Source organism: Apodemus sylvaticus, chromosome 5 (genome assembly GCF_947179515.1).
Source record: "Apodemus sylvaticus chromosome 5, mApoSyl1.1, whole genome shotgun sequence".
Taxonomy (NCBI): Eukaryota; Metazoa; Chordata; class Mammalia; order Rodentia; family Muridae; genus Apodemus; species Apodemus sylvaticus.
In genome coordinates this window covers 157,994,122-158,007,284 of record NC_067476.1, presented here as the reverse complement: position 1 = coordinate 158,007,284, position 13,163 = coordinate 157,994,122, and the positions used below count along the sequence as shown (strand labels likewise).

General features: G+C 52.3%; 1 protein-coding gene across 2 annotated transcripts; it reads right to left on the bottom strand.

The window, feature by feature from the left end:
• Nucleotides 1–145: 145 nt before the first annotated feature.
• Fam210b (family with sequence similarity 210 member B) lies at nt 146–11,047 on the bottom strand. Of its 2 annotated transcripts, XM_052184426.1 has the most exons (4): nt 10,796–11,047; nt 4,297–4,466; nt 2,967–3,226; nt 146–674 (listed from the first exon to the last, which is right to left on the bottom strand). In XM_052184426.1, exons 1-3 carry the CDS (start codon nt 10,979–10,981, stop codon nt 3,010–3,012), a joined length of 573 nt encoding a protein of 190 aa, XP_052040386.1. In that variant the 5' UTR covers nt 10,982–11,047; the 3' UTR covers nt 146–674; nt 2,967–3,009. The 2 variants fall into 2 exon arrangements, with proteins under 2 accessions (XP_052040386.1, XP_052040385.1); XM_052184425.1 differs by having other exon boundaries at nt 146–3,226.
• Between the last annotated feature and the right edge of the window lie 2,116 nt (nt 11,048–13,163).

Below are 13,163 nucleotides of genomic sequence, written 5' to 3'. Positions count from 1 at the left end.
AGGGAAGCAATATAGCTGAGCAGGAGACACCGCCTCCTACAGCTCCGGCTATTCTGTGATTATCCCTGGGTGCAGATTCGTGCCACATTCCCACGGTGCTCTTCCTGCCTGGTAGCTGTGGTGGCTTACCAGATGACAGACCACATACTTTGACAAAGGTTTTTATTTGTTCCACAGACTCTAAGCCGTTCACTTGGTCTGCTTAAAAAACTGAGACACACAATGGCTAACATCTTAAAATAGTTTGCTCCTGATCCACTTAAAGGTAACCAAGTGTTACCTCCGAGCAGATTTGCACGTCTTGCTGGTTTATGTGGTGCTTTAGTTGTTCAACCTCAACTCTTCCTGTGTTCTGGCTGCAGGCCTGAGCACGGGGTTAGGTTTGGAAGATCCATGGCTGTGAGTAGGACCAGTTTTATTGCTGTTTTCAATGTGTCTTTTTGCATAGATGCAGCCGGGGTGAGCGTCCAGAGCCTGAAGCTAATGCGGCTTCTGTTTCATCATGACGGCGAGGCTCCTTCCAGCCCCCCTGCCACGGCCTGGGGCATCTCGCTCAGCTGTCCTTGGAATTTCTGTAATACATCCTGCTTTTAAATCGGTGAAAACTCTTTGGCAGTGGGCTGTATTAAGGAAAATACGACAATCCCACTTCAGAGATCTCACGAATGGAGACTCTGTCTCAGAAAAACAAAAACAAAACCCTTTAAATGTTAACTGAGACCAAAGGCTCGGGTAACCATGGGCTAAGAGACTGTCAGCCAGAGCTCCGTCTAAGGCATTCTGCTAGTTAACAGTTCTCTCCTGGCTGTCAACATAATTTAAAAGGAATCGTGAGCTAGAAAAAAACCGAACACAGTCCTCCCCACCACGCAGCTGAGCAGACTTCAAAGTTCAAACACTAGCTCCCAGAGGGTGGGTGTGGGTGTGTGCAGGTGTGGCTATAGACCCACACGGCGTGGTTGCGGGGAGGGTCATTATAGACAGGAGAGAGCCAGAGGCACCTGGGAGAGTTCAGAGAGAAGTGGACTGAACATGGCCTGGTATCTGTGAGACAGGGGAGGCTAACACAGGAGAGAAGGGAAGCCCGCGAGCTGGGGGCAGTTTAGGGCAGGAGGGGACAGGAAGGACTAGGAACGCACATGTGTATCAGGCTCTTATGATAGCAGCCATTATGTGCCACGTATATAATAATGGGAGAGCCATGAGTCCCTTCTGCCAGCAGTAAGGGACATGACTCCGTTGGAGAGAACCAGTTTCACAAGTTCCTGAAGCGGAACCGGCAGAAACCCTACATCCAGTGAATCGGATTCTGGATATTTGGGATGCCTTGGGGGAATGGAGTTTCCTTTGGATCCGACAGAATAACTGCCCCCACCTCAGCCTGCCCAGAGGGGAGGCTTGAGTCCTGGAGCCAATTCCTGCTCTGACTGATGCTGGCTTCCTGGAGGAGGAAGCCTCAGTTTGAGTCTCTGCTTGAATTTCTATTCTAACCTCCCTTCTACAGCTGCGGTTCCCAACTTTCCTGGCGGGGTGACCCTTTAATACAGTTCCCCACGTTGTGGTGACACCCCCCCCCCATTAGGTTATTTTCACTGCTACTTCATAATTTCGCTACTGTTTTGAATTGAAATAGAAGTTTGGCAAAGGAGTCCCGAGAAGTGAGTTGAGAACTCAAAGGAGTTGAGACGTGCTGCCATCCCTGAGCTGGCGGTCCTGGGTTCTGTACGAAAGCAGGCTGAGCAAGCCAGTGAGCTGCACTGCTCCAGGGTCTCTGCGTCAGCTCTGCCTCCGGCCTCCGGCCTCCTGCCCTCCCTGCTCTTGAGGAACTGCCCAATGGCACTGTGCATTCGGTCATGGTGTTTCATCCCAGCAATAGAACCCTAATTAAGACATCTCTCTTCTCCTCATCTAGTATCATTTCTTGGTGTCTTTACAGTTCGAACAAGCAATATTTTCCTTCCCTGCCCCCCAGAAAGTGGTACAAATATTTTTGCATCTGATTAATTCAATTAAAAAAATTCAGCGATACACTGTAAACATATCAGGTCTGGAATGCCTCAAGTTTCAGAGAGTTAAGTGGATTGTCTAAGGGAGCTACGATGCGTTTAGCTTCCATGTCAGTATCTGAGGTCCCCAGAATATGGGCATCAGGAGCCCAGTGATGACATTACAACTGGGCAGCATTTCTGTATTTTACAAACAGCACTGCCCAGTATCTATGAAAGGTCAGCGGCAGGGTCCCCGCCCAGGCAGCCTCCAGGGCCTGGAGCTCAGGAAGTGCGTGAGACGTTCTTGGCCCGCTTTCCCCAAAGTGAGTGCCGTGAACGTCAAGGACTTGATGTTGATGTGGAGCGTGACTGTGGACTGTTCATTTTCGCCTCACTGATTGTGGTGCTGGCACTGTTGCTGAACGTTGCATATTAAACTGCAGGCTGCAGCCAGTGGCATCACAGGGCAGGCAGGGCTCGAGAAGCCAGCGAATCAACCACTGCTTTATAAGATTCCCGAGCGAAGGTTAGCCCCCAGGAGCCATGCAGACAGCACTCCTGCCCCACTGATCTAGAGGAACCATGTGTAGGCAGTTTCATTTTGTGCTGGGAGTTGCATTTCAGCCACCTCCTGGGCAGGGCTCAGCCCTCTCTTCACCGGTGAACAGAGACAGTCTTATACATTGTTAAGCTGACCCTACACTAAGTCTAAGTAGCTCAAGCAGGCTTGAACTTGAGATCCTCCTGTCTCAGCCTCCACAGCAGCAGGCTTTACTGACCGGTGCCACCAGGCCTGGCTGTCAACTCATTTTGATGCCTCGGTGACATTTTAGGTCACATACATGAGGAACAGCATTTAAGAAGGAAAAAAAAGTAAATTACAACACCAGATGTTTGTCGGTCCAAGTCAAACCAACCCATTGGGGACATAGCGATCAGCCTCTGCCCCTCCCTTCCCCCAACAGAAAAGAAAACCACCTTGCAAACGACCCCAAATTCAGCAGATCTGAAGAAACTGGCTTCAAGGCTTGGAGGCCGGAGGTTTGAAGAGTCCGACACTGCGGAAGTATCTGACGACGAAGGGCACGGAGACCAAGGTGATGCTGACCCTCACGGGTGCAAACAACTTGTGGACAGCGTAGGCAACCACGAAGGTGCCGGTGCCGGCCGCCATTTTGGACTGCACCAGCGACTCTTGAAAGCCAAGCTTAAGCAGGACCGCAGACATATCTACACCGCTGGGGTGGGGGTGGGGGCGGGGAGAGACAAAGAAAACATAACAGCGGGATTAAAGGAAAAAACTGATTTGTCTAGGTTAACAGTATTTTCACTTTTTCTTTAAAAAACAAAAACAAAAACTCCCCTTATGATTATTGTATGAGTGTGGGCAATGTGCACGCGCGCCATGGCGTGCGTGTAGTGGTCAGAGGCCAACAGAGGTCAGAGGTCAGGAGTCAGTTCCTTCCACTGTGGGTTCTAGGGCTGAAACCCAGGCAGTCAGGCTCTTGCGGCAAGCACTTAACCTGCTGAGCCATCTTGCTGACCCAGATGAACTGTATTTTAAAAACACATAATAAATGCCGGGCGGTGGTGGCACACATCTTTAATCCCAGCACTTGGGAGGCAGAGGCAGGCGGATTTCTGAGTTCGAGGCCAGCCTGGTCTACAGAGTGAGTTCCAGGACAGCCAGGGCTACACAGAGAAATCCTGTCTCAGAAAACCAAAACCAAACAACCAACAAAAACAAAGACATAATAATACAAGGAATTGGATGAATAGCTGGTTTCAGCAAATGAGACAAAAAAAAAAAAACAAAACAAATACACCAAACCAATAACGATAACAGAATTCACCCACATGTTAGCTTAGCTTACAGGTGGAAAACAAGCAAAAAACAAAAAACAAAAGCATGCTTTTGAAACAGGCTCACACGGAGCCCAAGCTGGCTCAAATTCTAAATTCTATGTCACCAAGGATGGATGATCCGGAACTGTGACCCTCCTGCCTCCACCTTCTGAATGCTGGGATTACAGGTGTGGCTGATGCAGTTTGAGGAACGGAACTCAGGGCTTTGTGAATGTCAGGCAAGTGATTGTACGACTGGGCAGCACCCCCAGCATGCCCGCCTTCCCTCCCTCCCTCCCTCCCTCCCTCCCTCTCTCTCTCCCTCCCTTCTGGTATGTGTAGACACGCCTCGTGTTGAAGCCCAGGTTTCCCTGGAACTTTCCGTCTCAACATCCCAAGCTCTCACAGGTGTGAGCTACCACCTCCAGCCACAGACAGTAATGAACATTGACGAAAACCTTACCTGGAAACAACTGTGTAAAATATCCCCAGGGAGACCAGTGAGATGGCGACGTGCAGCGACACGGCCACGGCCCCATACTCTTGGAAAACCTTCTTCAGCTGCTGAGATTTGCTTAGCTTTTTCTCTGGGCCCGTGACACCGCTTCCTGGCTCGGCGTTTCTGTTGGGCTCCTGCAGGCAGACCAAGGGAGGGGAGGTCGGCAGCTGCTACTGGCTTCTTCCCTTACCTGATCTGTGCACCCCTGCCTACCTAGTCGGATGTCAATTCCCACCACGCCCACTAGGCCAGGCTAGGTCAACAGAACAGGCCCAGGAGATGTCCAGGTCATCTCCTAGCACAGAAGGACTTGGCAGAGGGAATCTGGCCACAGATGATGGGATGGGAATGGGAACTTGGGTTTTACCGGGTGGGCCCAATGAAAACATAGAAGGGTCCTTAGAAGGGAAAGGAGGGGGCAGGAATTGGAATCCAAGGGGAGGAGGTGTTAGCAGGTGCCTGAAGAAGCGGTACTGCAGGCTTACTGATATGTGGGTGTGGCCAGGGGTGGGGCGGAGGCTCTTAGAAGCTGCAAAAAGGCAGGGTGTGGATTCTGTTCTGGAACCTCAGAAAGCAAACGACCCCTGCTGTCGCCTTGACCTTAGCCCAGCGAGGCACGTTTTGGACTTCTGACCTCTAGCAAGGGAGCTAATAAATGTATTGAACACAGGCTTGTTATCAAGGCCAGAAGTGTGATGCCTGATTAGAATAACTTTAGGAGACACCTCTCTGGGTAGGTCTGTGAGAGTATTTCCAAGGGGGTTAATGGAGGAGGGAAGACCCGCCATGAATGTAGAAGGCACTCCCTAGGCAGGGCTCTGGTGCTGAATACGAAGAAGAAAGCATGCAGAACACCGGCCTTGACACCTCTCTGCTCTCTGACTGCAGATGCTGTTGGACGGCTGTCCCTGCTCCCTGCCCCATGACATCACCAAGAAGGAGTAGTCTCAAAGCCTGGGCCACGATGAGCCCTTCCTTCCTGGTGTTGCGTCTACACAGTATTAGGTCACAGAAAAAAGTGGCTAACGTGGCAGCTCAGACCATCTGAGTCTGTGGACTTTGCACACGACCCCAGGTCCGCACGACCCCAAGAGGGGAGTAGGGCTGGAACAGGAGGGAGCACCAAGAGCCATGCGCCTTCACTGAGACAGGAAACACGGTAGGGCAGGCCGATTCCTGGACAAAATACTGACCAGAGTGTGCAAAGAAACTAGTCACACTGTAGCGATCTTTATGTGTATGTGCGCGCACATGTGCACACAGGCACGCACAACACAGTATGTACGTGGAGTTAAAGGACGACTTTGTAGAGTGGGTTCTCCTCCCTCACCTTTGTGTCTGTGTATTATTTGCTCTTTGGCTGCTGTGCTAAAACACGGTGGCCAAAAGCAAGCTGTGAAAGATTTCATTTTGGCCCACGGTTCCAGACAGATGAGTCCATCCTGGGGGGGGGGGGGTTGGGAGGCTTGGTGGTGGGAGGGGGAAGCAATAACAAACGGGAAGTGTGGAGGACCACAAACCCAAAGGCCACGCCCAGCAACTCCCCAAACAGCGCCACCAACCGGGACCACGTGTTCAAATGCCTGGGCTTAAGGGGAGGTACATCCTCTTCCAAACCTACACAGCGGGAACCAGGAACTGAGCTCAGGGTTGCAGGTGTGCAACACAAGAAGTGTGCCCGCCAAGCCGTCTCGCTGGTCACATGGGGTGATCTTAACATGCACCCAATCATCTCCTGAGTCTGTAAGTTTGGGACAGACAACAGAGTTCCCAGCCACACTTGGATTAGACAAAATCCACCTCCACAAGAGAATGCGTTTGACCAAAAGATTTTTTGTTCTTTTGAGTCTTTGGCTCTTGATGCCACCTCTGGTTATTGATCCTGCAGCTGGGCAGATGACTTCCTGATTTTTGCAGCTGAGCAACTCTGCAAAGGCAAGGAAATGGGCACCCCAGGGTCCTCGGTGTGGGACAGGGCTCCCATGCTGAGAAGGAAATGACCTAGTGTTTTGAGCAGCAGACCCCAAACTGCACCTCCACAGCCATCTGTGTCCTGCTGCAGGGGGTCACACGGTTTATCTTTACCCCCTGTGGCAGCCACTTGCTGCAGCTCTGGGTCCTCACTTCCTACTTGTGGGATAAGGCTCAGCGCCCTTGGGTGTCCCTCGTCAGCCCCAGGTGCACAGATGCTGCTACTGTGGCAGCTGAACAGTGGGCCCCTAGAGGCTCTTCTGCCTGTACCTCTGCCTGTGGGCCCAACTTTGATTTCTGCAGATCTGGGAAAAGGTCTGAGGATTGGGCCTTGTCATCATTTCTACAAAGTAATCACTAAACTTCGAGAAGAAAGCACTGGCTCTGGGGCTGGAGAGATGGCTCAGTGGTTAAGAGCACTCACTGCTCTTCCAGAGGTCCTGAGTTCAAATCCCAGCACCCACATGGTGGCTCACAACCATCTGTAATGGGATCTGATGCCCTCTTCTGGTGTGTCTGAAGACAGCTACAGTGTACTCATAAATAAAATAAATAAATCTTTAAAAAGAAAAAACAGGGCTGGAGAGATGGCTCAGCGGGTAAGAGCACTGACTGCTCTTCCAAAGGTCATGAGTTCAAATCCCAGCATCCACATGGTGGCTCACAACCATCCATAAAGAGATATGACACCCTTTTCTGGCATCTGGAGACAGCTACAGTGTACTAACATATAATAAATAAATATTAAAAAAAAAAAAAAACAAAGTCCTGGCTTGTCTGGCCTCTGTGCTGGCCCTGCTAAGGCTGGATGTGCTACAGGGATGGAGTGTGTATGTGTCTGACCCTCATGCTGGATGTAAATGCAGACGTTACCTCCTTTAAGAGTCCCTCCATTGTCGCCTTCAAATCCCATCAAACAGTATCTCCACTAGGCTTTGCAAGGCTCTCCTCTCTAATTTTTTTTCTGGTTTTTTGGATTTGGTTTTTTCGAGACAGAGTTTCTCTGTATAGCCCTGGCTGTCCTGGAACTCACTCTGTAGACCAGGCTGGCCTCAAACTCAGAAATATGCCTGCCTCCCAAAGTGCTGGGATTACAGGCGTGCACCACCACCGCCCGGCTCCCCTCTCTAATTTTAATATTCATTTTATGGGTGTGGGCATTTATCTGAATGTATGTATGTATGCACCAGAGGCCTCCCTGGAACTGAGTTACAGACAGTTGTGAGCTGTCCTGTGGGTGATGGGAAGTGAACCCAGGTCCTCTGCAAGAGCAGCCAGTGCTCTAAATCACAGGCCCATCTCTCCAGCCTTTTCCCCTCTCTAAAACAAACAAATGTCTGGCCCTCATGTTTGCTCCTCCAGCCTGGGAGAAGCTGCTGTTTATTTTCTAGCTGGAAGTGTGGCTGCCTTTCTCCTCTCCTTTCTGGGCCAGAAGGCCTTTTGCCAAACCTGAGAGAATGAGACAGGGGCCTCAGCAGACACAGCTATGGCTGCTCTGGGGCAGGAGACGGGGCTATAACTGAGATCGCCTGAGTCAAGTGTCAATGGGCTTTTGACTGACACTGGCCTGGCAGAGATGCGGGCACTGGGAGGGCAGGCAGAATGTCTTATCTGCCCGGCTGGCCCATCTGCAGCCCAGGGGAGGGGAGCACTTATCAGAAAGAACCAGAGTCCCTGTAAGCTTTTCAGCGGGGGAGTGCGTGCCTCAAAGAGAGGAGAGTGGGCTGGCCAGGGAAAGAAAGCAGTGGCAGCTTTCCTTCCTGTCCTCCAGAAGCAGAACCAGAACGTTCTGGAAAAGTCTCTCCTGTAAGGAATGTCCACTCTTGCAGGACATGAAGGACCATGCGTTTTTCTTCCAATGCCTAGAGGGATTTAAAGAAGCTAATGCAAAGGGATTCGTGAGAGAGGCTTGCAAGCAGTGGAGCATTGGTAGATACTCTTTCTGTTTGCGACCTGCAGGGGCTCAGGACTTCCCTGAGTCTGTGACACTGACACACTGACCTCAGAGTGCTCCAGCCGGTGGTAGAGCGTCTAGCATGTGCAAAGCTCTCGTTTTCTACCACGGTATAAACCCAGCTTGCCGGTGTAAACATTAAGTCCCAGCCCTTTGGAGGTGGAGGCAGGAGGATCAGAAGTTCATGAGATCTTCTTGATACAGGAGATCAGAGGAAGCCGTGCTGGAAGCGGGCAGGGAGGCCGAGCCGCACTGACCTTGCCCCCACTCTTGATAAGCACCGTATGTGCCGACTTTGTACCGCAGTGTTCTGAATGCCATGAAAATCTTAGTTCGTGCAATCCTCACAATATCCCCACGAACAGAAGGGGATCTGCAGAGCCCGAGGGGTGGGTGTGGGTGTGGGGGTGGGGGTGGGGGGGGTGAGCACACAGCCAAAGGCAGCACAGCCCAATCCTAGACCCAGCACCGCACCGTCTGTATCTTCTCTGGGGCAGAGTGTTCCAGAGCAGGGGACCATGCAACAGACAGACAGACAGACAGACAGACAGACCTCTAAGGAGACTCTGACTTTAGGGAGCAGAGGAGAAGGGACTGTGAAATACTGGGGAGGAGACACACCAAGACAAGGAAGGAGTGAGTCAGGAGGGATGTTGCCCATTAGATCAGGGAGGCCAGCAAACCACTGGCATCCGAGCTCCCCTCCTCCTCCACTGGCATCCGAGCTCCTCCCCCGTCCTGCGCCCCAGGGTCACAGTGGCCTCCAATCACTAAGTCTGTGTGACACTGAGCCGTGAGATATGAAAGGGTAGGCTCCTGGTGTGGCGTATCTCCCCATCTCTGGCACAGTGCAGTCCTTGCTGTAGCCAAGAGGTTGGCGGCTGGGCGGTGATGGCCTTTAATCCCAGCACTTGGGAGCAGAGGGAGGTGGATTTCTGAGTTCAAGGCCAGCCTGGTCTACAGAGTGAGTTCCAGGACAGCCAGGGCTACACAGAGAAACCCTGTCTTGAACCCCCCTCCCCCCCCAAAAAAAAGGTTGGCACATCGCTCAGACACTTGATTCACTGTCTAGAACATTTGGAGACCCCAGCTGGCCTCCCGGTGAAGGCAGGCAGGCAGGTTGGAGGTGGAGTGGGAAACCTGGGCTGAGTCCCAGGGCACGCCCCTCCCCCACAGCTGGCTTCTTAGGAGTGTCTTTTGAAGTATGAGCTAGGCTCCTGGGCTCTGGAGGCCCTGGGCGGTGTGTACGGACACAGGTGACAGCAATCACTGATGTCGGCACAGCATACCAGATGCCAGCTAGCATGCTATCTCCTATCACACTCACCCCCTGGGAAATGACCTAGTAACATCTCATTTTACAGACATGGAAAAGGGAGAGCATTTGATCAAAGTGATTGACTTAGCAAGCAGAGACATGGATCCTAGGAGACTCAGACCAGACTAATCTTGCTGTAAACACACATCTGTCAAGTCAGAGCGTGTGGTTAGGGTTAGGGTTAGGGTTAGGGTTAGGGTTAGGGTAGGGTTAGAGTTAGGGTTAGGCTGCCAACAGGGCTGATGTGGCAGAACAAGGTGAGAGGTTGTACCAGATCCTGAAGGCAGCAAAGATCTGAGCGCCAGAGAGGAGACAGTATGGGAGTTGGTGAGGGCACACCACTGGTAATCAGGGAAGACTTTCTGGAGGAGAGGGAAGCTATGCTGTGCCCTGAAGAATCACCAGGAAGCATGGTATGCTCTGAGTACCCTGCCTTGTGCTCAGGAGCGCCAGTGTCCTGTCTGCCAGGCAGGAGGGAAGGGAAGGAAGTCTGTCCATGTTTGTGTGAGGCACCCAAGGAAAGGGACCGATCCCCTTGGCTACTTATTGAAAATGTACAGGAGCAGACAGTACTCAGATCTGCGGTGTTCTTCATGGCTCCTCCAGACCCTGACGCTTCTGATCCAATACTTCTGAACTATTACTTTTTTACAAGAGACGTTGTAAATACTTGAGATGCGCTGCTGTCTGAACGGAAGCTAGTTTTCACTTTTAGTACTCAGGAAAAGTAACCATAACAAAACGGGGTGGACTGCCTGCTCTGAGCCTGCTCTTCCAGCTAGATAAAAAGGGTGGGGCTACGAGCACAGGATTAGAAGCATTAGATATACCGGTACCCGGTGATGCCGCCTCCTGGGCCTAGTGCCCAGGCATGAGCTGAACTTCAAAAGGAACAAGTCCAGGGACCGGATTGGAAGTTCATATAGAGTTCAGGCCCCTTGCGATCGGCTCAGTAACGCCACTGTTCTGGCTTTCGGAACTGGGGCTTGGCGGGCGACTCCATGACCTTGGGTAGCGCACCATACCACTCCCAGCCTCAGTTTCTCCGGCTGCTAATTGAAAGAGATTTTTCTCGGATTCTAGGGATCAGAGAACTTAGGGACCCCGGAGGTGACCCATTTCGTGCAGGTGCAATGTAAAAACTGTCCATTGGGGCTGGCCCTGGCACGGCGCTCCGGTCACTTGGGGATCAAGGTCCAAGTGAGTGTGGGGAGCCTTACCTGGCGGCTGAGACAGTCCCCGCGGGCTGTGCGCAGCAGTCGGATGTCCGGACCCGGGCGGGACAAGGACAAGGCCCAGAGCTGTGGAGCACAGGAGGTGGCGGTTCCCAGGAAACCAGGGGCCAGGGGCCGCAGCCGGGCGCCCACTCTTCCCGCCAGGCCAAGCAGTGCAAACAACCCGGCCATGGCGCGCCGCGAGTGCAGCTCCCGTGTGCCCACTCCCGGACCAGCCCCAACACAGCGCGGTGGGCGGGGCCTGGGCTTGAACTCCACCCCCGTCCGGCCCCGCCCCAACCTCTCCAGGGTCCGCCCCCAGAGCGGAGCTGAGCGTGGGATGGGCGGGGCTCTCTAGCGGAGCTCGGGCTTTGGGCTCCACCCAACAGCTCCACCCTCCGCAGAAGCAGCCTATCCCTGAGTGGGCGGGGCATCTGGAGATGCGCGCCCTCTTTCGTTCCCGCCCCTTCAGCCCAGCTTCCTTGGCTAAGTCCCGCCTCCTGAGTGGGCGGGGCTGGGGGGGACCTGCCAAATCCGTCAGCCGGGTTCTCAGAACCTCAGGCCAGTTCTTTGTAGAATGCATTTTCTCAGGGCTTTCCAGGATTTTGAGTTTCCGGATTGTGGAGTGCTGCTGGCGGCTGTTTTGTGCGAGGGCTCATGAATTCTTTGTTTTTCCTCTCAGCCCAGTGGGTGAAATCTGGAAGACTGATGCTTACATGACCGAATTAAAGAAGAAAGGGACTATAGAAATTAACTCTCACTTGAAGAAGCCCCCTGAATGATCCTCCTATATCGTGGCTGTGAACATGAAAGCAGCCACCATGGAGAAAAGTTTTGTATTTTCACAGTAAGTTAAAAGTACACAAACCGGGTTGCTTAGCAACTCCACTCCCAAGAGAAGCAAAGACATTTCTATTTCAGGTTAAAATCTGACAAGAGCGCACTCTCACTTGGTGACTCTGCCTGGGGACTTGAGCCCACAGGAAGGCCTTGCTGGCGTTAGACGTGGCCCCTCTACTTTGGACCTCCAAGCTGATGAGCCAAAAGTAACCCTTCTGTTTTTGTAACTTAAACAATAGTAAACTTAACATGGTGGTGCAGGTCTATAGCTCAAGCACTCAGAAGGCTGAGACGGAAGGATTAGGAGTTCAAGGCCAGCCTCGACCAGAGGAGAACCTGTCTTATACACACGCACAGCAGACAGCAATATGCACAACAGGGTAATATGTCTGTCGGCTGGAGAACCGAACTTCAGTCTACGGATCACTTGCTCTCCAAGCTGAGGCTCTGAGTTCCACCCTGGGACCCAGGCAAGAGGGCAGGAGGGAAGAACCTCAGTCTCCACACAGTGGTCCTCTGGCCTGCACACGCGCTTCCTCCACCCCGTGCAATAATAATAATAATAATAATAATAATAAATAATAATAATACTTTTACAAGTAACAAGTGGACACCTTCATTCCAGGGACAAGTCTTAGGACTGCTCTGCCAAACGGAAAATTCTAGCCACAAACACAACATGTAAGGGAAATTTCATTTTCACAGAATGCCTAAACAGGCAACATTCTGGACCTCCAAAAGGTCAGTCACAGTTCTTTAGGGCTGAGAGCGGGGGTGGGGGTGGGTGGGTGGGTGGGTGGGGGTGGGGTGGGGATGGGGGGATGGGGGGGGTGGGATGTGGGCGGGGCTTCAGGGAGCAGGACGCTGACTGGTCAGTGAGCCCCCCTCCCCCCCCAGTACACTCAGCAAAGTTCGCTTTTATGCAGAGCCATCATTCTTCAATGAAACAATGTCAGCGGTGCTCTGTTCAGGCACCGTGGTTCAGGCCCTATAACTACAGCGTTTGGGAAGTAAAGGCAGGAGCTGCAGACCAGTGCGGAAGCGAAGCTCAGTCTCCTCCACCCAAAAGAATAAACTGTCTAAAGCTCACATTCTCAGGATGTGCTAGCTGCACTTCAGCTCTGCAAAGCTCCTGCGGTCAGAAACCATACTGGATATGCATGTGTTCTGTTTATGGTAGCTGGGCACCAGCATCTGACGGAAGCAAACTGGTCCCGTGTGGGCTGCTGCTCCTCAGGGTGTTGAAGGTATAGTTAAGGGTATAGTCCCCAGTCACGTCGGTCGTGCCACCCCAACTGTGTGATCTGGAGTCAGTGGCTCAGCCTCTCTGAGCTTCACCTTTCCACTTGTAAAATGAAGAGACCCTAATAGTCCCCCCTCCCCCGCCAGTAAGACTGTTGGGAGAAGTCTTGACACAGACCTTAGAAAGGGCCGGGCCGTTACCTAGTGCCTGGTACACAAAGGGAGCAGACATCTTATCTGGAATGTCTCAGTGGTGTCAGAGAGGGCTGCTAGCACTTCCTCTGGAGGGTCC

What these genes read in the sequence shown, in the direction of transcription:
- Fam210b (XM_052184425.1), bottom strand. Translation starts at nt 10,981, where the DNA reads ATGGCCGGGTTGTTTGCACTGCTTGGCCTGGCGGGAAGAGTGGGCGCC. An exon ending in GGGACTGTCTCAGCCGCCAG is followed by an intron (nt 4,467 to 10,795) that starts GTAAGGCTCCCC and finishes GTCTGCCTGCAG; the next exon opens with GAGCCCAACAGAAACGCCGA. An exon ending in TTTTACACAGTTGTTTCCAG is followed by an intron (nt 3,227 to 4,296) that starts GTAAGGTTTTCG and finishes CCCCCACCCCAG; the next exon opens with CGGTGTAGATATGTCTGCGG.